The 26023-nt window shown below is 33.3% G+C and overlaps 1 protein-coding gene across 1 annotated transcript; it reads right to left on the bottom strand.

The window, feature by feature from the left end:
* Positions 1-3595: 3595 nt before the first annotated feature.
* Positions 3596-25659, bottom strand: LOC145297520 (uncharacterized). The gene is made up of 2 exons (XM_080143429.1): positions 25382-25659; positions 3596-11142 (listed from the first exon to the last, which is right to left on the bottom strand). The coding sequence occupies exon 2, from the start codon at positions 11043-11045 to the stop codon at positions 3879-3881; it is 7167 nt and encodes a 2388-aa protein (XP_079999555.1). The 5' UTR covers positions 11046-11142; positions 25382-25659; the 3' UTR covers positions 3596-3878.
* Between the last annotated feature and the right edge of the window lie 364 nt (positions 25660-26023).

The following is a 26023-nucleotide window of genomic DNA, read 5'->3' as shown; positions in this document are numbered from 1 at the left end:
CCACGATTTTTCCTACAACCTTGGCAACAAATTTGATGTACGTGTTCCATTTCAAATTAAGCGTAAAGGTCAGACCTAGAAGCTTGTCAAAACATGGAACCTCTCCAAGATGAGAGCCATCTATTTCAATTGATGCCAGATGGGGATCAGAGCATTAATGATGTAAAGCTTGGTTTTAAATGTATTAAATTAACCAGCCACCTCTTTCCCCATTGCACCATGTGCTAAAGATCAGAGGAGAGAGAATCTGAGAGAACAGTCATTTACGGTCCTTGAAGTGTTGCCATAGATGGTAGTGTCGTCAGCATAAATGTCTATGAATGATCTTAGGATATGATTTGGGAGATCATTGATGTAGATTAGGAAGAGTTGGGCTCAGGATGGACCCCTGAGGAACCTCAGCATTAATACTGTGAGCTTCTGATTCTTGCCCATCAACCACTACTCTTATGAACCTATCAGAGAGAAATGATTTAATAATTGAGAAGACATTTCCAGCTATACTGTAGACCTATATGTTACACCCTATCAAACGCCTTTGGAGAAATTGCCCTAGAAAGGAAGCTGCCATCGCGAGATTCACTAATCCTATGAGATATAACTGTTAGCACATCTGCTGTAGATCTAGCCAAACAGAAACCATATTGCATGTCAAAGAGTATAACTTTTACAACAGAATTTTAACAAGTACTTTATTCACTACGCCACAATAAATCCTCATCTAAAAAAATACAGGTCATCTTCAAGTCTAATCTCAATAAATACTTGTCCTCATAATCAAATTTTGTTCACTTTCAATCCTCTCATAATATTTTTCACCATTCAACTGACAACATTCAGGTTAGTGGACACACAAAAAAAAAAAAAAAAAAAAATTGAAAAAGTAAGTCTTGAAGCTATAATGGCTGACATATTGTAAGAACTTCCATCCGTGGATTGTGACATTGCAAGATACAACCTGGTCATCTTCGAATCCAATCTCAACAAATACTTGGTCTCATAAACAAATTATTTTCAATTTCAATCCTCTCATAATATTCATCATCATCCAACTGATAATCCATCTCATTAACTTTTATCCTCGAGTGACTTTTTGTCTTGATAAATAGTGATTCATTAAAGAAAGCATGTAGCAGCAGACTATAATCAATCGCTGAAATGGAGCAATAGAACAAGATCGTCATGACTTACATAGTTTCTAAAAAAATTATTTCAACAGCCTACACCTATTACAATACGAGTTTCATGATAAAATGTGTTAATTCAAGCATGTAAATAACCAATGAAAAAAAAAAAAAATGAAAGCAAAGTGAATATCACCTCACTCTTGGTGTAAAAAATAAACTCAAATGATGTCATCAGTAATAAAAACATTTAAAATAATGGTGATTCTGAATTTACCGACTCACAATTTCCACAAAGTTGGCCTGGGCTCGCTCAGCTGACTGAAATAACTGAAAAATGCCGGCCGAGCATTCCTCAGTTTTTAACAAATGCACTGTTTTTAGCTAATACAAATCTATGAAGGCTACTTTTCTTTCTTTTTTTTTTTTTTTTTTTTTTTAATCCAAAGAAATAAAAAAATAATTTTAGTCGCACAGGTTAGGGTGAGGGTTAGGTTAGATACACGTTTTTAATTTTATTTATTTTATTTTCATGTTTATCATTATAATTTTTTCGTAGTGGTTTAACGTTTAGTAATCATCTGCTTCTGGTTATTCCTGTCAGCATCTGAGCACACTCAAGAAAGCTCATAGTAAATGCAGAAGTACCAAAATATTTTTTAAATGTTTAAACCAGTGAAATAGAAATCTTAACAAAAAAGTCAAAATAAACATTTCGTCCTTTAGTTTTCACATGTTATGATATAAAGGGGGAAGAATTGCTGTTTTCTGGGTTGGAATTTATCCAACATTTATTGTAAGCTAGTTTTTAATCTAGCGCATTTTTATTTAGCTCTTTACATGAAGTGGCTTTATACTTTGTCTAGAGGGATTTTCATTAATAAAAAAAAAAAGATAAAAAGACACAGAGCGCAATAAAAGCAGAATTTTTTTTATCAAATTTCTAAATTCATTTAATTCCATCTTGAAGTGAACTTGCTGTTATTAAGCTCATTTGGCAATATTGCTTCAAAAATCTATTACTCTACTAAAATAAAAAAAATTAATTGGTTAATAGATCAACTTTTTGGAGTATGCTTCGAAAACAACCTTCCCTGTTCTATTTATTTTACATCACTTTTTCTCGTCCAAGGGTTCGATATTTTTGGAGGGTTCGAAACCTCATTTTCTGATCCTTGCAGCTCAACCGTTTTCAAAATTCAACTCTGTACAGCATTGTTTAAATACTTACTTTCAAGGTTTCCTTGGTGGCTAAATTAATACAATATCTCTATAGATATCAAATTCTGTTAAATATTTCATTTGATAATTAAAAAAAAAAAAAAAATGCTCCCATATTTTTTTAACCATTATTTTTTAATTCATCTAATTCCGTCTTAAAATGCAATTGCTGTTCTTAATCTCATTTGGCAACTTATTCCAAAAATAGATTATTCGATTAGCAAATAACTTTGATTAACATAATTTTTGACGTCTGCATGGCAATAAACTTTTAAAAATTATAGCATATGCTCTTCAGAAAAAATGCTATGATTCAAAACTTCTGCTCAGAGGTTAATTTTTCTGTTGTGTAAAAAAAATGTGGATTAGCAGCTCATAATGAGCTTCTTTTTTTTTTTTTTTTGTTTCAATACTTGATTTTCCCAAATGGTCACCAATCTAGTATTAGCCAGGTTCAATATGACTTAAGTGACATAATGAGAACCTGTGTGATTAAATTAAATAAATTATTTACATTCTTCAGGCTACTGTTCTCATCTTTAGTGTCATTTTCACGTTTCGCTTGATGTAACTTCCGACATTCTTCAGGTGTATCTTGCTGAATTCAGGAATCTGGATGAAATTTCAGACAGAACCCTTTATTTACTTCATGGAGGTAGCATGTTCTTGTTCTATCAGCCATGATTGGATAGAGGTCCTAAGTAATCTGCAAGGATCTGTGGCAGAGTGATTAGATTAGAGTACTTAAAAAAAAAAAAAATTAATTGTAAAAGTGATATTCTCCTGAAGGTCGAGGGTTCAATTCTCAATGTGGGCAACCAAAAAAAAAAAAATACAATTGCAAATTACTTAGGACCTCTATCAAGTCATGGCTGACAGAACGAGAGCATGCTACCCCTGTAAAGTAAATAAAGGATTCCATTCAAAATTCCATCCAGATTTCCGAGTTTGACAAGATACACCTGGAGGAGGTCGGAGGTTACATGAACCAAAACGTTGTGAAAATGACACTCAAGATGAGGACAGTACTTCAAATAATACAAATTACCAATTCTCATCTCAAAAATTCAGAAACTGTGTACCAATGTGATGATGTCGCATTTAATTTCAAATAAAGAATTATTGAACAAAACAAAAACGTCCACCCTTGACTGGAATGCTGTAATTTCAAAAGAAAAGAAATTTTTTCATAATGTTTTAACAAATTCAGAAAAAAAAAAAATAAATAAATAAACATAGCTAAATTCAGATTTAGTTGTCTTAGTTTTTAGATATTTTTTAATAATTTCTTTGATAGCTTACGATAAATATACACAATGATACAATTTTTCCGATAGAAAATTAAACAGTTTATTTTTTTGTACAGAAAGAATATCAAGTTGTAATTAAAAAAAAAAATGTCTTTACATCATTTTCTTGTTTCATTTATTTGTTTTTTTTATTCCCTGCACAGTATAAACTCCGGCTACCACAGATATTTTAACCTTCGTTCCCATTCTTTGGCCCATATTAGATTCTAGTCTATCTGATTTTTCACGAACTACTTCCATCTGACGTCGTCAGATATTTTGAACGGATAAACGCCATACCATGTGTTCGCATGTGGGCTTTTAACTGATGTTCTGTTTCAAACTTTTTGAAGCACACGTTGCATTCACAAGTGACCGAGTTCATCTCAGAGTTTGTATCCGAGGTTGGTTTCGCTAATTGTACTTCTTTACCAGCAGATTTTACTGTAACTGTGTTTGTACTCTCAGAATTTTCAACTGAGGTGTTTAGTGCAGGTGACTGACTAACAGGACATGGGCTATTGTTCTCAGTCTCTTTCGGAACAGGTGATTTATTGACTTTGACGTTTTGAACTGCATCATTAGATTTTATTTTGTGTACAGCAAAAAGATGCATCCGCAGCGAGTCAGCGGCAGCAAAACGGAGTTTGCAGATGCAACACTGCATCTCGTCGTCGGCCGCATCATGTTCTTGGATGTGCAACTGAAATATTTTAAACTTTTTGCTCGTAAAGTTACATTTTGCACAGATATACGTCTCCTCATTTACTGGAGAGGCTTTGGCTTTTTTTGCTGGTACATCTACGCTTTTCCGAGCTGGGCGACTGTTCTTGCAATTCGTTTTCTCGGAAGTAGGAGAAATTTCGTCCTCCTCCTCTTCATCATCTGATTGTTCTATCTTCATCTCATTCAGGGATGCTGAATGTTTTGCAAGCAAGTGTTTTTCGAGCTGATTTTGGCACCGGAAGCTTCTGTCAACATTCAATTCTTTGCAGTAATAACAGCAGAAAACAGTCTTACCCCCATGCACGGTTTGCATATGTTTCTCAAGGCTACTGTTTGTTTGATAATGGAGGCCACATGCATCACACGTCAGCGCATCTTTCTTTGGGTGAATGTTCTTTTGGTGCACGCTCAACCAGCTTTCTTGGTTGAAAAGCTGATGGCATTCGCCACACTCGTAAACCGATGACGGTTTATCATGAAGAATTTTTTCACCACTGCACAACTCCTCGTGCTTAAGAAACTCATCTTCATCAACGAAAGATGCACTTGTGCAAATAAGGCAAATATAGACTCCGGATTTTCGATGCCCAAGAATGTGTTGCATCAAGCGTGACCAGGATTTATAAGGTGCCTTGCAATACTGACAGACTTTCTGGGGGAATTTATTTTTGGTAACCGGTGCTGAAGATGCGGATTCATCTGTGCCTGCGTCTTGAGGCAAATCGTTCGTTTTCTTTTGATGAACTCTTGTCGTATGAACCTGGAGTTGCGCCTGCGTTGCAAAAAAGATATGACAGAATGTGCAGTGTGTCACATCCTTACTCTTCTTCTTTTTAGCCTTGACAGTTGCCGATTCGCTTTTGATCGTGTTGCCGTTTGTCCCATCAACCTTTTTTACTTCAATTTTATGGATCGCTTTCTGATGAGCCTGTAAATTATGTGCGGTCTTGCAGATACAGTCACAAAACTCACATCTGTGGTGAGAGGTAATAAGATGCGACACCAGCTGCGATCGTTTTGCAAAAATACTGGTGCACAGAGGACACCGGAATGAATAATTAATACCTTTCTTCAATTCGACAATATGGATTTCAACGTGGTTCGAGAGTTGCTGAGTCGTATGAAAAACCGTATCGCATAGCGGACATTTGTAGATCTCTTTATTTTGTTCAGTTTCAGATGCATGAGTATTCTGATGATGCGTTTGATAAGATGGTGCAGCCTTAAAGGCCATCGGACATATCGAACATTTGATAAACGTCTCGCCATGCACACCCATGATATGATCTTTCAATTCAGGTGTATAAGAAAATTTCAAGGTGCACTTCGGACATGTAATTGAGGCAATGCGGGAGAAATGCATGCACTTGTATTTGAGATGTTCTCTAAAAGATGTTATGTTAGGAATGAGTTGACCACACTCAGGACAAACGTAAGGAGGCTTTTCATGGTGGACCCGTTGATGGGCTAGATGCGAACAGCGTCTTGGAAGATAGGTTTGGCAGAGAGCGCAATAGAAAGTAAAAGAACAAACAAGTTGCGAATGGCCAAAATGGTCAGCCAATGCTCTTGCACTCTGAAACCTTGCATGGCATTCGATACAGTCAAAGTTTGCTACTGCTGCTTCTTCGGAATTGATAGGTGAACTTTCTTCTTTGCATTCAACCTCCATTTCTAATACGTCCGTTATACTTTCAGGAAGTGGTGCCAATTCTATTTTCTCTAGCTTGATAGTGACAGGGCGATTAGGATAGTGAGACCGGATATGTTCTAGGACCGAACATTTGTTATAAAAGATGAGTTTCATTGTGCAGTTATCACAGTTATAAGTCAGTTGCATGCATTTGCGGCTTTTATGAGAATCAAGACTCGACTTAAACAAAAATGTATCACCACATTGTTCACATGCATGGTAGTCAACAGTTATTTTATTCATCAAAGATTCAGGTACTGGTGCAGGAGAGTACGTAGCGAGAAGATTATTCCGACTAATTAGGCTCGACTTAACACTAGAATTATCTGTCTTGGAGGCAATTGTAGGAATAATGGAGCATTTCTTGGTAATGCCACCATCATTTGGCACAAGAGGCTTTCCCATTCGAACTACATTCGGAACATTTAACTGTATACTGTACAAAGGTGCTGCACTTGAAGGTGTGGTTGATGTGGTTGTGGCACCAGATGCTAGAGAAACAGGCAAGAAAATTGCATAGGGCGAACTTAATTGTACCGGTGCCAAAGGTCGAGTCTGAGAGACATTGTTTCCTGAAGACGGACTTATAAAATCTTGAACAATAGGAACTTGGGCATTACTGCAATCAGTATTCAAAAAATTATTTATCGCTGGTGTCTCTCTCATTGAGGCACATTCTGCTGATGAATTCTGGGAAATGGCCACTGCATTATTCTCGTTGACTTCTGTGATTTCCAGTGGCTCTTTCTTTATGAAAATTTCAGCTTCAGCAATCTGTTGTGAAAGGTTATCAGAAGACGTGATGCAATTAGATGAAGTTGTTTTTATAGAATTTTGCAACGGATCTGATTCATTAGTATCTTTTAAACTCTCTTTACTTGTATCATTAACAGGAGATATTTTCCTCGTTTTCTGAGAGGCTGATGTACTGGAGGAAGAAACCGAAGAATTGATGGAAGCCTTGTTAATCTTAGTTGATTGTTGTTCCTTAGTCGAAGAACATTTTGTAGTGACGTTTCTTTTACTGTTGGAATAAGTTGGTAACGTTGAGGTTACACCAGAGTTCGAAGCCATCGTAGGCGTCTTCATGGTCTTTACACAACTAGTTTCTGTATTTGTCAAGCTAACGGGTGTTAATAAATATGTACAGCCAGTTGGAATGGAATTATCGGAAGGCACTTGGGTGACATTAGGAGACGATTCTTTTATCAGCACACATTTCTTGGAGTCAGTTTTTATCGCAGGCAGAATGCGTCTATGCACAGGTTTTTTTGACGACGAATCAATCTCCTCATCTGCAGTTTTACTTGTATTGGATTTCTTGGTTGTAGGAGTACTTTTCCCTTTTTTATCTTCTGCCGTTGACGGAGGATTTACTCGTTTGCGCTGTTTAGTAGATGGACTTTCTCCGGTAGTTTCGGATTTTACTTCACCTGTTGAATAAGGCGATGAAGAAAATAAGTGCCTAGCTTTTATAGTTCGTCGAGGACGTGTTGAAATATTGGATTCTTCTGTTTTATTTAATGTGTTCCCTTCTTTAGTCGTAGTAGCAACCTCGGGTTTCAATGATGTATGCAAAGATATCTCCTTTTTGTCCGGAGACACTGTTGGATTGTCTTTAAGTGGACTAGGAGATTTAGGGGCATTGGAATCTGAACTGACTGTTGTTTTGTCTTCTTTTTTGCTACGTGCTGAAGTTGAATGAGATGGCACACGCTTCTTGCAAACAGTATCCGATTTAGAATCTTTTTTGAGTAGTTTGGACTTTTTGGTGGGTGACGGGCCCAATTCAGATACAGGAGAAACCGAAGAAGATGGTACTTTAGAAGTATTCTTACTTTTTATAAGGTTTTTCTTTGTATCGTCATCCACTGGTTCAAGTGGAGCAACAGAAATGGTAGACGATTGTTTATTTCTGTCAGATGAAGAGACTTTTGTCAAACAGTGAGAAGTAGTGCTCAAACTGTTTTTTTTAATTGTGGAAGATTTTTTGGTTTCAGTTTTAGACAAAGATTTTTTTGATTTTTCAATGGGAAATTTGCATTTAATCGTTTGCTCAGGAGAAGGTTTTGTGACAGAAAAATTAGATGAAAGCATTTCAGATTTGGTAGTGGAAGATTGTGGTTTGATCCCAGCAATAGAAGAACCTGCTTCAGATCCAGTAATCATAGAAGTCTCAGCTGTAGGAGGACATGACTCAGTTTTTGCAATGGGAGGAAATGGCTCAGTTTTGGAAATGGGAGGACACAGATCAGTCTTTGCTACGAGAGGACACGGATCAGTCTTCGCATTGAGTGGATACAGTTCAGTTTTTGAAATAGGTGGACACAGCTCAGTCTTCGCAACGAGAGGACACGGCTCAGTTTTTGAAATGGGAGGACACGGCTCAGTCTTTGAAATGGGAGGACACGGCTCAGTCTTTGAAATGGGAGGACACGGCTCAGTCTTTGAAATGGGAGGACACAAATCGTTCTTCGCAACGACAGAACATGGCTCAGTTTTAGAAATGGAAGGACACGGATCAGGCTTTGTAACGGAAAGACATGGCTCAGTCTTCATAATGGAAGGACATGGATCAGTCTTTGCAATGAGCTGACATGGTTCAGTTTTAGAAATGGAAGGACATGGATCAGGCTTTGTAACGGGAAGACACGGCTCAGTCTTCGCAATGGTAGAACTTACTGCAATCGTGGAATCATGAGAACATGCATCACTAAAACTTGATGCTTGTAACTTATCCTTCGTTTCATCATCATTGGTAGCAATTTTCAGATGAGACTGCATCGCGATTGTTGATGGTGGTTGTTTTTGTATGAGAATACTTTGAATGTTACTTGATTGTTTGTCAATAAAATGTGCTGTGCCAGCGTGATCTTTCGTAGCATTTATGGGAAAATTTCCATCTTGAGAACGGGTACTTTTTGCAACATTTTTGGAATTACTGACACATTTGTTGGCTATACTTTCCCGTAAAAGTATTAGCTTTTTAGGAGACTTCACAGTGGTTGATGGAATACAGGCAGCAATGGCTGACGTATATGTTGTAGCAATGCTCGGCGTGTGAAGGATGGATGATGAAGCAGATGAAATAGAGCAATATGTAGTAGTGGCAGCTGTTGTAAGTGATGAAGAATATGATGTATTAGAAAGTGATGAAGAATATGATGTAGTAGGAAGCACAGACGAGGAGAGAAGAGGGGGAGTAAGCGTGGCAACAAGTTTAGAATTTGTAACAATTTGTGGAGTAATCACTGGAGCATAAGCTGAAACAGGAAGTGTGCACAGTTTATCAGTTGTAGTAGATATGGATAATGGTGTAGTACATGTTATACTGGTGGAAATAGTAGATATCAGTCTACTGGGGTTAAGTTTGGTAGTTGGGGCAATAGCAGAAATAGTTGGGGTATAAAAGACAGTCGAATCTTTGCTGACCAAGTCTGTATTTGAATGTTTTGTAAAAGACGACTTAGAAAGCGTTGTGTTTATTTCCTTTGCTGACGTGACCCGAGAAAACTGCTTAGGAGGTATTTCAACATTTACCTTAGCTTGACTGACTTTGCGAAAGGAGGAATATAAATCATCATTCATCTCACCAACGTTCGTTAACTGTTTGGATATAAGATTCGCAGATGTCTGACCGACAAGATTTGTCAAAGAATGAGAAGAGCTTGGTGAATTCAGTTCTTCGCGATTTGTAGTGGGTTTGACTGCGGAAGTGTGTGACGAAACGTAATCAGTAGATTTGGCAGGAACCAATATCTGAGAAAAACTGGGATTCCTTATAACAGACGAAACTTGTGATGCTGTTGCCACGTTAACTGAAGTTCTGCAAGTGATCGGTTCTTTTGTGGTGAGCATATTTTCAGAAATATTCTGCGGTTTCCTCACATGTTTACTTAACAGGCAGAGATTTTCAGAAGATTGTGTAACGGTATGCAATTGTGTTGACGGACTGGAGTGCAACATCGCCGGTGCAGTCGTAATAGTTGCAGGTAACACGGAAAGCGTTTTTGTTGGGAGAGAATATGTGTTAGGTATAGAAGTAACTTTAGTATTTGATAAATATCTTATCTGGGGGCGACTGTTTGCATCATTTTGAATTTCTTGTGTTACTGAGCAAACTGGTAGAGTGTTGTGATTAGCGGAAGCTTTTGTATCGCATTGTATTAAAGAAACAGATTTTATGCACTTCTGCACAGCAGTCCGATTTGTTTTGAAAGTTGATTCCAAAGGCGTACAAGAAACATTTTCACAAGGAATCATTTTTACAGCAGATACGGTTTTTAAAGAGCTATTTCCTCCTTGAAGATTTGCCGTCTTGATTTGACTTGGTCGGTTGTCCAACCATGGTTGTGTAGGGAGCTGAGATGACGTCGGACAAGAAACAAAAGATTTTGGATCGGCTCTCATTTTTGAAATGGTATTTCCGGCAGCAATGGGAGTGGTGCATATAGTTTCACTGGGATTAGATGTTAGAACTCTACTGACTGAAGATTTGGCAAATATATGGTCATCATATGGTGATGAATATTTTGTGCATTCTTTGTGGGAATGACTTTCAGGCTTTAGAATATCAACATTGGTTCCTGTAACTTGAGAGAAAACATTTTCACGCTTAGAAAAATGTGGTACCTTAACATTTTCCGATATTGCATTTGTACTTCCTGCAAAAGCAAAAGAACTTTTAATAAGTTTGTCAGAAGACAGATTGGAAACGCTACCCTCAAGTGGCACCTGCATTTGGGCCATTTTCTCGATATTAGAATTATTTGAAGGAGGAATACTCTGATACATATTTGCTTTGGAACTAGCAGAATGTAACGAGGCAGAACTGAATGGATTGCTTTTCGATTCCACTTCAGCATTCTTTATATCTCTCTTAGGAGAAAGGCTTCCACGCATGATGCTTGCATTGGCAAGCTGCATCAATGGGGATTCCATCACCGATGATGAAGGTTGATGAGAATCGGAATGGCAATCTTCATCCATCATAAAAGACTGTAACTTTGCAGGAATCTAAACATATAGGAAGAAAATGGAAATGATTCTCAGTAAATCAACCATCGATTCCAAACTTCCATTCAGCAATCTGTAAAAATTAAAAAAAATAAAAAAAGCAAAGAGAAATATTTAAAATTTTTGTTTGCAGTAAAAATAGATTTTATTTTAGAATTTTTTTAAATGAGGACTGATAATCTAAATATCAATTTACTTGTTTGTACGTCCAGTGTCACAAAAAACCCCCCAAAAAAAAACACACACACACACACCATCATCATCACAAACATTAACGAGAAACGAATTATCTCCCTTTATAGTTGCTTTTTATTAGTTAAAAAATCATTAAAACCATTTCTTCTCGAAAAATTTTCCAAAAGAAAAAAAAAACAAAAACATGGCTGTCTGTTTACCGTTTCAAATTGAATTTTATTTTATAAAAAAAAAAAAATGTCATGTTAAGAGGAGACGAAGTTATTTTATAATTTCTTTTTAAGATTTAAAAAAATGTGCAAATGAATTGACATCTGTTCCTTTAAAAGTTATATGAAAAAATTATTCAGAAAAAAAAACCCCTATATTTGGTGTGTTGAATTTTCATTGAAAATTTTTTAAAACTTTTTAAATCAATTCTTTTTAGCTTTAAAAGATTAAAAAAGAATTTGCTAAAAAATTGTTTTAAATTTGTCGTTATTTGTTTTATTTTTATTCATTTTATTTACGTGTTTAAAAATTTTTCAACTACCATGGAATTTCCACGGGTTCCGCTAGTTTAGATTATTCAGACTACAATTCTCGTTTTGCATGTTATTCTCACAATGTTTCAGCCGATGTAACTTCTGACCTTATATAGGTGGCATCATTACAGCCACGATAGTAGATTGTTCTTGTTCCGTTAACCACATGGACATGTGGTGCAATAGATAAAAGGTGTTTAGCAACACGAAGTTGTGACTGACAAGTTAAAAGTTCAATCATCACTACAGGTGATACTAAGAATAAAATAAAAAATTACCTAAGGCTTCTAGCATATCGTGCCTGAAAGAACAAGAACAATCCTCATGGATGAAATAAACAGTTCAGTTTGAAATATCATATAGATTTCAGAATTCAGCAAAATGAAACGGAAGAAAATTCTGAATATAATAACCAAGCTGCAAGTAGTATTCTGAATCATCCAATAAAAAAAAAACAGTTAAAGAAATCATTTTTAGCAAGAATTCAGCATTTAATTTTTATAACACTTATTCATGAAGTAAAAGAGATTTTGCAGAAAAAAAAGCTGAAAACTGACAATTATAATAAATGTAACTTCTACCAGAAGAAATTTTTTTTTTAAATAACTCATGAACGTTTATTAAAATAACCCTAAAACGTTTTTCAAGTAACTCATGAATATTTATCAACGCGACAAATAAATGTTTATCAAAATAATTAATGAATGTCTATTAAATTAACCGATGAATGTTTTAAATAACTGATGTTTAGTAAAATAATCAACGATTATTTAATGAAATAACCAATATTTATTAAAATGATAAATGAATGTATATTTAAATAACCAATGAGTTTTTATTAAAATAATCAATGTTCACTAAAACAACCAATGAACATCTACTAAAATAACAAATGATTGTTTATTAAAATAACCAATGAATGCTTACTTAAATAACCGATAAATGTTTATTTTAAATTACCAATGAATGTTTATTAAAATAACCAATGAATGAATAAAGAATAATTCTAGGAACAGAGTTGAATACGTTGCATATTCTTGCATATCTTTTCAAGAACAGAGATAATTCTCACATAATACTAAAACTGATAATTCTCACATAATACTAAAACTGATAATTTTCACATCATACTAAAACTGATAATTTTCACATCATACTAAAACTGATAATTTTCACATCATACTAAAACTGATAATTTTCACATCATACTAAAACTGATAATTCTCACATCATACTAAAACTGATAATTTTCACATCATACTAAAACTGATAATTTTCACATAATACTAAAACTGATAATTCTCACATAATGCTAAAACTGATAATTTTCACATCATACTAAAACTGATAATTTTCACATTATACTAAAACTGATAATTTTCACATTATACTAAAACTGATAATTTTCACATTATACTAAAACTGATAATTTTCACATTATACTAAAACTGATAATTTTCACATTATACTAAAACTGATAATTTTCACATAATACTAAAACTGATAATTTTCACATAATACTAAAACTGATAATTTTCACATAATACTAAAACTGATAATTTTCACATAATACTAAAACTGATAATTTTCACATAATACTAAAACTGATAATTTTCACATAATACTAAAACTGATAATTCTCACATCATACTAAAACTGATAATTTTCACATAATACTAAAACTGATAATTCTCACATAATACTAAAACTGATAATTTTCACATAATACTAAAACTGATAATTTTCACATCATACTAAAACTGATAATTCTCACATCATACTAAAACTGATAATTTTCACATCATACTAAAACTGATAATTTTCACATAATACTAAAACTGATAATTTTCACATAATACTAAAACTGATAATTTTCACATAATACTAAAACTGATAATTTTCACATAATACTAAAACTGATAATTCTCACATAATACTAAAACTGATAATTTTCACATTATACTAAAACTGATAATTTTCACATAATACTAAAACTGATAATTTTCACATAATACTAAAACTGATAATTTTCACATAATACTAAAACTGATAATTTTCACATAATACTAAAACTGATAATTCTCACATCATACTAAAACTGATAATTTTCACATAATACTAAAACTGATAATTCTCACATAATACTAAAACTGATAATTTTCACATAATACTAAAACTGATAATTTTCACATCATACTAAAACTGATAATTTTCACATCATACTAAAACTGATAATTTTCACATAATACTAAAACTGATAATTTTCACATCATACTAAAACTGATAATTCTCACATAATACTAAAACTGATAATTTTCACATAATTATAAAACTGATAATTTTCACATAATACTAAAACTGATAATTTTCACATAATACTAAAACTGATAATTTTCACATAATACTAAAACTGATAATTTTCACATTATACTAAAACTGATAATTTTCACATTATACTAAAACTGATAATTTTCACATAATACTAAAACTGATAATGTTCACATTATACTAAAACTGATAATTCTCACATAATACTAAAACTGATAATTCTCACATCATACTAAAACTGATAATTCTCACATCATACTAAAACTGATAATTCTCACATCATACTAAAACTGATAATCTTCACATCATACTAAAACTGATAATTTTCACATAATACAAAAACTGATAATTTTCACATAATACTAAAACTGATAATTTTCACATAATACTAAAACTGATAATTTTCACATAATACTAAAACTGATAATTTTCACATAATACTAAAACTGATAATTTTCACATAATACTAAAACTGATAATTTTCACATAATACTAAAACCGATAATTTTCACATAATGCTAAAACTGATAATTTTCACATAATACTAAAACTGATAATTTTCACATAATACTAAAACTGATAATTTTCACATAATACTAAAACTGATAATTTTCACATAATACTAAAACTGATAATTTTCACATAATACTAAAACCGATAATTTTCACATAATACTAAAACTGATAATTTTCACATAATACTAAAACTGATAATTTTCACATAATACTAAAACTGATAATTTTCACATAATACTAAAACTGATAATTTTCACATAATACTAAAACTGATAATTTTCACATAATACTAAAACTGATAATTTTCACATAATACTAAAACTGATAATTTTCACATAATACTAAAACTGATAATTTTCACATAATACTAAAACCGATAATTTTCACATAATACTAAAACTGATAATTTTCACATAATGCTAAAACTGATAATTTTCACATAATACTAAAACTGATAATTTTCACATAATACTAAAACCGATAATTTTCACATAATACTAAAACTGATAATTTTCACATAATACTAAAACTGATAATTTTCACATAATACTAAAACTGATAATTTTCACATAATACTAAAACTGATAATTTTCACATAATACTAAAACCGATAATTTTCACATAATACTAAAACCGATAATTTTCACATAATGCTAAAACTGATAATTTTCACATAATACTAAAACTGATAATTTTCACATCATACTAAAACTGATAATTTTCACATAATACTAAAACTGATAATTTTCACATAATACTAAAACTGATAATTTTCACATAATACTAAAACTGATAATTTTCACATAATACTAAAACTGATAATTTTCACATAATACTAAAACTGATAATTTTCACATAATACTAAAACTGATAATTTTCACATAATACTAAAACTGATAATTTTCACATAATACTAAAACTGATAATTTTCACATAATACTAAAACTGATAATTTTCACATAATACTAAAACTGATAATTTTCACATAATACTAAAACTGATAATTTTCACATAATACTAAAACCGATAATTTTCACATAATGCTAAAACCGATAATTTTCACATAATGCTAAAACTGATAATTTTCACATAATACTAAAACTGATAATTTTCACATAATACTAAAACTGATAATTTTCACATAATACTAAAACTGATAATTTTCACATAATACTAAAACTGATAATTTTCACATAATACTAAAACTGATAATTTTCACATAATACTAAAACTGATAATTTTCACATAATACTAAAACTGATAATTTTGCTTGTTTGCTTGCACATTGAATATGTTAGTGAGAGGAAGTGTAAATTAGACTGGAAGTTGTTTGAAGGGGTTGGTTGTTTTGCTTTTTGGCATATCAACCCATTTCAGATTATTTAATGCTGAATCTGGTAATTTTCCCAGAAAGATTTTTGCTTCAAATTCTTTATATCTTTAAATATATTTTCATGGTGTTTGGTTTGTTTTCTTTGTAGAGAAAAATTGTTTTTGTTTTTGGCTTTGCAGAACATGACTGAGTTTTGGAAAGGAAAATGAAAAACACAACATTAATGTTTGAGGCATTAAAGTCAAGACGCCAATATCTTGACGCAGCCCGATTTGGTACCAGTAAAGGAGAGTAAGATGACATAATTACATAATGTAAATTAAAAGGTCAATCCATAAATAGTCGTCAGTCTAGTCAGTCAACATGGATACAAGTGTTTTAATTAGATGACAAAAATATAGTTTTATTCAGCAGCAGTGTTTGAAATGATGAAGCAGTTTGTTTAGTTTCCGTCATAATTGATCTCTAACAGTGATTTGCGAAATTTCACTAATTTCTCTTAAATTGAAAAAAAGATGGCAACTTTATTTTCTAACTCTTGGGATGTACTTTTGAAATATTTTTTTTATTTACTCTCATAATTGGTTAAAAGCACAAGTGTGTCCACTAACGTATACTGTAACAGCGTGGACCCAACAGGTCAGAGGTTATCTAGTATTATACAATACTAAACTGTTTACCTGACAAAAGTTATAGCATGTTGATTTAGAATGTCTACTTTTTACCAAATTGATATTTGAATAATATTACATTTGTGCCCATTTTTGCATTAAATACTAATCCCTAAGTGTACATTGAACAGATACTATAATACTTAGTTCGATGCATGTTATCATAACAAAAGTCTATACAAAATTTCAGCCAGCTTGGTGCAGTAGCTTCTGAGAAAACTTCTAAAGTAAATGTGGTATTGTGGTGACTAATTCTTATTAATCCTTAACGATGCATTGAACAGATACCATAATACTTAGTTAACTGCACCTTATCATTACAAAGTTCGATACAAAATTTCAGCCAGATTGATCTAGTAGTTTCTGAGAACAAATGAAATGAACAGACAGATTAAGAAAAAATAAAATTTAAATTTTTACACCATGACAAAGAGTGCACTTTGGTTATTGCTTGACAGAGTTATGTCCCTTCCAATATTCAATATACTCAATAAGAACAAAAGAAAATAGTTAATTATTTCAGTATTTTAATTAATGTAGGTAACTGAAATAGGAATGTGTAATGTTTTAGGGTGAAAAAGAAAATATAAAAATCCATTTGTCTCAAAAAATTGTTCTACTTATATTCACCCCAAACAAGGCACATTGCCACAGAGACGTAAGAGGGATATTATTAATTAGGGGTCATATCCATAGAGACATCCTAAATGGGGATTTTTTTTTTTTTACATTTTCACCCCAAACAAGGCACATTGCGACTTTGGTGTAGGGGGCTACTATCAGGGGCAGCAACTACTGGGGCACTATGTTGGGATTTGGGCAGCAAGATGTCGGTTCACGTTGCACTTGAACTTCTGCATGTCAGTACAGTTAGGGAAGCAGGAACCTGGAATGGAATTCCAGAGTCTAGCGGTTCTGGGGAAGAAACTACTGGAGTAAAAAGATCTTTTACATCTAGGGATCTCTACTGTATGGGGGTGGGATTTAGTTGCCTGTCGGGTTTGTCGAGGGTGTCTACGTCGTGGGGGCACAAGTGTATGCAGTTCGTCAGAGCATTCACCATTAAAATACTTGTAGAACAGGAAGAGGGATGCAACGTTTCGTCGATGGGACAGAGGCTGAAGCTTAGATGCCAGTTCAGGCTTATCAGATTGGCGACTCTTTTTTTAACCTTGTCTAGGAGCGAGAGACTAGTAGCAGATGCATCAGCCCAAATGTGACAACAATACTCCATACATGGGCGAATGGTGGCCTTATAGAGGTACACTATACTTTCAGGTGTCAGTAGTTTTCTAGCACGGTAGAGAGAGCCTACCTTTTTCGCAGCGGCCCTGGCAATCTTTTCAATATAATTGTTCCAACTCATGTTTCTTGTGAACGTTAGGCCAAGCAGTTTGAAAGATGTACTCTCAGACAGGGAGTCACTGGCCATTGCTATTGGTGGCAGAAAAGGTTTCTTGTAATTATTGAAGGAAACTAGTTTAGTCTTGGCAGCATTGAATGTGACCATCCATTTATGTCCCCATTCCACTACAGATTGGAGGTCATCCTCTAGTGTTTTTGCCATTTCTTTAGATATGTGTTCATTTGTTTTCCTGTCATGCCTGTTATAGAGTGTAGTGTCATCAGCATATATACCCATCTCAGAGGCAGTTTTGTCGGGGAGGTCATTAATAAATATTAGGAACAATAGAGGTCCAAGGATAGACCCCTCAGGCACTCCCACATTTATATCACACTGTTTAGATGTATGACTGTCGAGGACAACCTGGATTTTTCTCTTATCTAAGAAGGATTTTATTATGTTAAGTATTCTACCAGTGATACCGTATGATTTAATTTTCCTGAGGAGACCCTTGTGCCATACCCTGTCAAAAGCCATTGGATATATCTAGAGCTACCGCTCTGCCCTCCCCCGCTTTAAATTTCTGCATGTTGATAAAGTCGGGGAAAACAGGGACAAGAAAAGGAATTCCAATTCAAAAGAAAAAATCTTAACTTTCCAGCATCTGAGAACCTCTACAATAAAGGGGGTGTCATTTTGTTGATTGACAACATGAAACTGCGAATAAAATATAAAAAACTTGTAATTTCTCTTTTAAAAGTGGGTTGTTTATTTTATTTATGGATTATACTTCCAAAATAAACTTGTATATAAAAAGTAATAGAAATATTATTTTTTTTATTTTTTAAAAAACAGTAATGAAATCAACTGAATTTTATGAGTTAATTTTTAAATTCTTAAACTTTAAAAATCTATCAAAATTTTTCTTTTGATTCAATTTTTACGATATTTTCAGGGTCAATGTGAAATTTTATGCTCTTTCCAATAAACCGAATATATTTTTAGACAAACGTTTTTTTTTAATTCACGCCTCCCCCCATTTTGAAATGTCTATTAAAACGTAAATAATTTACTCACCAAAGTTTTATATATCACAAATTAAAGATAAAAGATCAATAAATAATATATTCAAATTTAAAACAAAAAAAAGAAGTTTTTTTTTAAGAAATTTACCTGTAAAGTTCGAAGTTTAAAACCTTTTTTTTTTAAAAACATGTTGCTTTTTTTTTTTTTTTAAACCTTGGTCCTTTAATTGAAAAAAAAAATTAGGGTTTGAATTACATTTTTCGAGTAGTTATAAGCTTGGAAAGACGGGGTCGAATTATTCAATATATTTCACGCGTTCGTAAGGTCAGTTTCTGACACACCTAGGTCACCACTTATCAAGGCCCAGAAGCCACTCAGAGATAAGGGTTATTGCATGTACAGTAATCAATGGGATAGTATTCGTTAGTATTGCAGATTTGATAAAGTGTCATTACTTAATGGGGCGGTTCATCAGGAATTTGTTTATGTTGGACTTGGAGACATCCAAGTTGAAGTCAGGTGGGAAACAGGCAAGCGGTAGAGAGTTCCACAGGCGTGCACTTCTAAGAAAGAAGCTTTGTTCATGGGATCTATGTTTTGATTTAGGCACAGATAAAGAGTGGGGAAAATTGACAGCGGTTTCAGCTAGACGGGTGTTTATCGTGAAAGATTGGCGAGAGGGGACCAGAGATTGGAGCTCAGACGAGCACTTGCCATGGAAATAACGATAAAACAAAGATTAAAGTGCTGCTATAGACAGTTATGTTGTCTACATAGATGTCAGCAAATGATCTCATTATATGATTTAGAGCATCATTAATAAAGATACTACACTTCGAAGTACTTGTTTGCAAAAAAAAACAAAAAAAACGTAAACAAATTTTACACATTAGGCGCAGGGTCGTTTTAGATGTTAAAACTAAGCCATTTTTCACCGATTGAATTCAGATCGGAAGAAAGAGAATCAGTAAAATCTTGATCACTGATGCTCTTCTAAGTGCTACCATAGACACTTGTGTTGTCTGCTAATATGTCAAAAAATAACCTGAGAACATAATTCAGAAGATCTGCACATCAACAACTATTTTTATAAACCTAAGAGAAAGGATTTAATGACTGGAGAGGACATTGTGAGATATTCCATAGCTACAAAGTTTGGGAAGCAACTTTTGTTTATATGATCTTAAAACAAAACAATTTGTTTTCATTTAAAAAAAAAAAAAAAGAAAAAAGAAAATGCAATTATGCTCTTAAATTTTGTAATATCAAATATTTTATGAGGATAAGTTAATATTATTAAAAAATTTGCAAGGTTTTTTTCATTTTATTCTTTCAGTTTCATAAAAGTAAATTTGGTAACGTTTTTAATTCCCTGTGGCTGTAACAAATGACCATTTAATCATTAAACTTGAACAAAAACAATGTAAGAATTGTCTCATTTTAAGAAGCTTATTATACTTATTATAATTTGCAAACCCTTTTTTCAGCAGGACATAAATATTAACAAACAGAAAATAATAACAAACAGGAACTAATAACCAATAAGGTTGAGAATAATAAACCCAAATAATAAAAAAAACTATACAAACTAAATTATTTATTCTATTCAAATGAAATGTTTTAAACTTGTAAAAAAAAATCAAATTAAATTATTTCACTAACCATTGTAACTCCAATAAAACTTTTTCTTTTTTTTTATTTGGGGGTCAGTCATCACTTAACCATGTCCAGAGTCTACTTTAGGATAAGGGTTAATGAGTGCTGGGGAGACAGTGAGGCAACGCCATGATGATCAGTAAGGGTGAGACTTGGGTAAGGTTTAATTATATAAGAGGACAGCTCAACAAGAACTTATTTACATTAGACTTGAAAACGGCCATGTTATAGTCAGTTGGGAAGCAGCCCCAAGGTATTGTTTTTATAACTAGTAGGTATCATTCAAGAAAAAGTGATTTTTTAAAATGACAATCTATTTGTTTCTGAATTTTTTGAGATGATGATTGATAATTCGTATTATTTGGATTATTCGGACTACTGTTCTCATTTTTAGTGTTATGTTCAGATTCCTGAATTTAACAGAAAAATTCCAGAGTTTGACAAGATAGACGGACAAAGGTTACATCGACCAAAACATTATGAAAATAACAGTCAAAATGAAAACAGGAGTCCGAATAATCCAATACGACAAACTATTTGCTTTTAAACATTTACAAGAATTTTCTTTTCATTAAAAACAGTCTGGTATATAAAATTATGAATTAAATTGAAATCAAAATTTTTTCTCATTAAAAAGAAATGCTTCATATATCCATCGTATTTGGTTTAAAATGTTTGACATGTTGACGTGTTCGATGGTAACTTTTAGAAATTGATTTTCAAACTTTCAAATTTTCTGAGATAGGCTAGTTTGAAAATCAATTTCTAAAAGTTACCATCGAACATCGATAGGCCCTATCTCTGATCAGATCTTTATTTACTATTTTCTTCTTTTTTTTTTTTGACTTCCTCCCATGTTTTCCTTGGCCTTTACCTGTGAAATGCAAACAATGCCTTTTTTCTTTTGTTCTACTTGATGCCTCCGTTCAGTCTCAAAATACAATGGACACCCCTGGAAAGGTATCTGTATGTGAAATTGTAAGGCAAGGTTTGTGCAAGTCCCAACCACACCTCTCCTAAATCGGCGCTGTTGAGTCCAGTGGCAAGGAGAAGTTCAAGACAACTGGAAACAATGCCGAGATTAGCAGAGAACACATACAGCACCTGGAAGTTCCAAATGGTCACCCATTTTAGTACTGACCAGACTCAATGTTGCTTAACTTCAGTGACCTTACAGGAATCTGTGTGTCAATGTGATTTTGTTGTATATATTTGTTCTACTTCTACTAACCCAAGAACTCTCATCCATTCTTTAATAAAGTCTCCTGTTCCGCACAAATCTCCCTATTCTGCCCAGATTCAGGTTATCAGATCAAAGCCTGCGTTGAAGACTTGCACTACCCATCCATCGTATGATTCTCATATTCTCTCCATGCAAGTTTTATGTTGTTGTTTTCATTACATATTTATTATTAAATAAGACATTATTTCCATTAAAATCCATTTAGTATTATGTATCTAAAATTGAGAAAAGCACACTTGAAATGTGTGTTAACATTATGTGAATAAGCCGAAGCAAATGGCTACTAAATTTTACCTGATGTCGTGTTTATCTAATAACAAAACTGTTTTCCACAGTTTTAGATGCATAATACTAGTTGGATTTTTAATAGAAATGATTCCTCATTTTGTAATGTGCAGCAAAAAAAAATATAAAACTATTTTTGATGTCTAAACAGTTTTTTTCTTGTGTTCTTTCGCAATCTTTATAAGATTCCCTTCAAGTATCATACTGTATGCAAATGCCTGATAGGATCTTTCATTGCTCGACGACAGTAATGCCTTGTCGGTTAGTAATTGCAGAAGTTCCTTGAACTTACACCATCCACTTCTAAAATGTTGCATCTGCTCCAATGGTACCACCAAGGTAAACAAATAAAAAAAAAATGATCGACTCATTTGTTTAGCATTAAAATGAACCTTATCAGAAAAATCAACTCAAATATACTCTACTAAAAAGCAAATTAAAAAACAAGTTGAGCATGTGGGGTCTCCTGCCACGAGTGAAAAATTTACTTTCACCATGACTAATGTTTGTGCAAAATTGTAAAAAAATCCAAGGTGTGGTTATTGAGAAAAGTGCAAATGGATGAATGATATGGAGGCAATTTAACCCCTATAATGCCTACTGAGTTATCCCGGAAAATCCGTTCTGGCAAAAATTTACTTTCTCTATGAATAACGTTTTTGTAAACTTTCAAAAAAAAAAATCCAACGCATGGTTATTGAGAAAAGTGCGAACAGACGAACAGGAGTGAGACAATTAGGTCCAATCCCTGCTTTGTCAGGGATCGGGAGGGGGGGGGGGCAAAAAATAAACCAAACTAAAGCAATAAAGATATAAAAACCTATTTTCTAAAGAATTAGAAAATAAATTACACATACACTAATAAAAAGATCAACTATAGTCTTGTGGAGTTTCACACTATGTTGACCATTGTTTCGGACAATGTAACTCCGTTCTTCTTTGGGTGTACCTTTACCAATTTGGGAATTATATTCGACTATTAGGTTCCCAAGTTCATAAAAAGAAAAACAGTACAATCACATTGACACATCAGTTCCTGTTAGATCATTGGTTAAGCAACATTAAGCTTGGTCAGTACGAGATGGGTGACCATTTTGGAATATCAAGTGCTGTATACATGACGTTAACATCTCCCCCACAAGAACTGCAAAAAAACCTATCATCATCTCCCCTGACTGGGATATACATGCAACTGGGGGGTTACTTGTGAATTTGATCTTTCCATGATACTTCCTCCTTCAGAGGAAACTGGTTCAAAGCATCTAGGTTGTGTGCCACTGGCAAATTCATAAAGATTCGTCTGAAGAAGGTTGGAGGTTACATTGGCCGAACCATTTTTAACATAACAACCAAGATGTGAGTCCGGATAATTCAAATTATCATTCCTCATCTAAAAAAAATTCCGAAACTTAATATCTAGATGATATTGTAAGTTTTATATAATTGAACGTGTTGACAAGGGTTTAGATAACTGATTGTAGTTATGAAACTGGCTTGTTTTCATTTATTGTGTTTTACGGAACAAAAATAACAGAAAGGATGGAATACTGTTGCCATATCTGGGCAGGAGCTGCTAAAAACAGCCTATCCTGCCTTGACAGAGTACAAAATAGACTTTGTGGCTTAGTGGGGGATGCCCTTTTCTCTACCCTGCAACCTCTCTCCCACAGAAGAGACGTTGCGAGCCTATTCTTGTTTTATCGTTATTTCCATGGCAGGTGCTCGTCTGAACTCCAATCTCTGGTCCCCCCTCGCCAATCTTTCACGAAAAACACCCGTCTAGCTGAATCCACTGTGAAAAATTTCCCCCACTCTATATCTGTGCCTAAATCAAAACGCGGATTCCATGAACAAAGCTTCTTTCTTAGAACTGCACGAGTGCACACCTGTGGAACTCTGTTCCGTCTGCCTGCTTCGCTCCGGACTACAACTTGGATGTCTTCAAGTCCAATGTTAACAAATTCCTAATGAACCGCCCCCTTAATTAAACACTTCATCAAATCTCCACACTAACGTAATGTACTTGCAATAACCCTTATCCCTAAGTGGCTTCCGGGCCTTGATAAGTGGTGATCACTGTGTAAAAAAAAAAAAAAAAAAAAAGGAATGAACCTCCAACTGTTAAAATATTTTTTTTTTCTTATATTAAAATCGTATTAAGAAAAGTTTACTCCTACTTGTTTTCCCATAGATTCAAAGTTTAATGGAAGACCGTTTTTAATATGGGGCAATGGGGCACATCAAGCTTTCCTATAAGGGCATACAAACTGATTAACTCTAGAAACTTAGAACAGATATTACACTAAAAAAATATTTGCAAAAGTTACGAAATTTAATAAATTAGGCACAATGCCATTAAAAGCGTTACAATTGAAGATATTTTGAATTTACTTGCTAATTAACAATGATGCAGTTTTTAAAACTAGTTATAAAGCAATAAAAATGGAAATTTGTGTGTGGGAGGTTGGAGAGGTTATCATCTGTTTATGCGATTCTTGACTAGATGTATTCTGACCCATTCGTTCAAGCAGTTTGTTTCTTTTACTATTTATCTATCATTTTCACTTTTGCAGTCACCATAATACCACATTTACTTTATATGGGCTATCCAAGTTAAAATATCCCCAATCGTTTGAATCTAATTTTGTTTATATATATGTGTGTATTTATCAATTTAATTGAAATAAAATAAAGGAGGGGGATCAAAAAACAGATTAGTAACAATGGGAGTACTTTGATCCTAGCTCAAAGCAGTTTTCAAATAAATTATGGAATGCCTTGGTGTTCAACTGAATTTGATGAGCTTATGGAATACAGACTTATAAAAAAAAAAAAAAAGAAGAAACGCCTTTTTTTTAGCTGTCAAGTTGATGAATACCGCAGATATTTACCATTGAGTGTACAAATAAAATTCATGATATTTTAACTTGTTGCAGTGATAAATACACACGAGAATATGCTTTTCTTGTCTTCAGCCACGCATCTAAATCTGAGTTAGCGGTATGAGTAATTAGTAGACATTTCTGAAACTTGCAGCTTCAAATTTGGACCGTCTACTATTCGAGTAATTAAGTTTTACATCGACACTTTGTTATATTATTACAATATGTGTATAGGTTTCTTCAGTTCGGTTTTAAACACGTATTTTGCCAAGCTTTTTTGTTTGCTTTATGGTAGCCAAAGATACTTACCAAAAACACTAAAGTGACCAGTTGTTGTTGTTGTTGTTTTTTTTTTGTAGCATGGAGAACAAGTGCGTAGAATTAAAAATAAAGTATGGAAAAAAATCGGAATTATTTACGTGTAACTTGGTATTTCGTTACACACAATGACATCCTTCACTCGTATCGTTAATTAAAACAAAAAAATTAAATGAAATTAAATAATAGGCGCGACAGTAAAAGTTGAGCATTGGAAAACAGACATGAATTTGCCTTTTTAACACGAATGTCACGTGATCGCGAATGGCAGCTATCCCGTCATGCACCTTTCCGTTATGGCTATTAAGGTATCGGCAACAACTGCTAAATTAAATTGCACAGGCAAATTGTCGAGAAAAAGGTCTTGGTTATTTTGGTTTTCTAAAAGAACAAGAATACGATGGTTAATTATTTATTTGAGGCAATTGTTTTTAATAACGAAGAGTACGTTTGTTTGTTTGTTTTTCAAAAGAGGCGTGGTGAGAGGAGGAGGAGAACGGAGAAGGAGTAGGAGAGACGTCGTCTAACAACAACAACAACAACAACAACAACTTCACACCAAAGCAATTTTTTTTAAAAATATGTTCCAGAAAAAAAAAAAAAATTAATCATCTTTACTCTTTTATTCACATA

This window comes from Euprymna scolopes, chromosome 18, assembly GCF_053919585.1.
Source record: "Euprymna scolopes isolate OS-2025 chromosome 18, ASM5391958v1, whole genome shotgun sequence".
Classification (NCBI taxonomy): domain Eukaryota; kingdom Metazoa; phylum Mollusca; class Cephalopoda; order Sepiida; family Sepiolidae; genus Euprymna; species Euprymna scolopes.
The sequence above is the reverse complement of the archived record's forward strand: the minus strand, read 5'-3'. Positions and strand labels throughout refer to the sequence as shown.

Coding starts and splice junctions, on each gene's coding strand:
- LOC145297520 (XM_080143429.1), bottom strand. CDS start 11,045: ATGATGGATGAAGATTGCCATTCCGATTCTCATCAACCTTCATCATCG.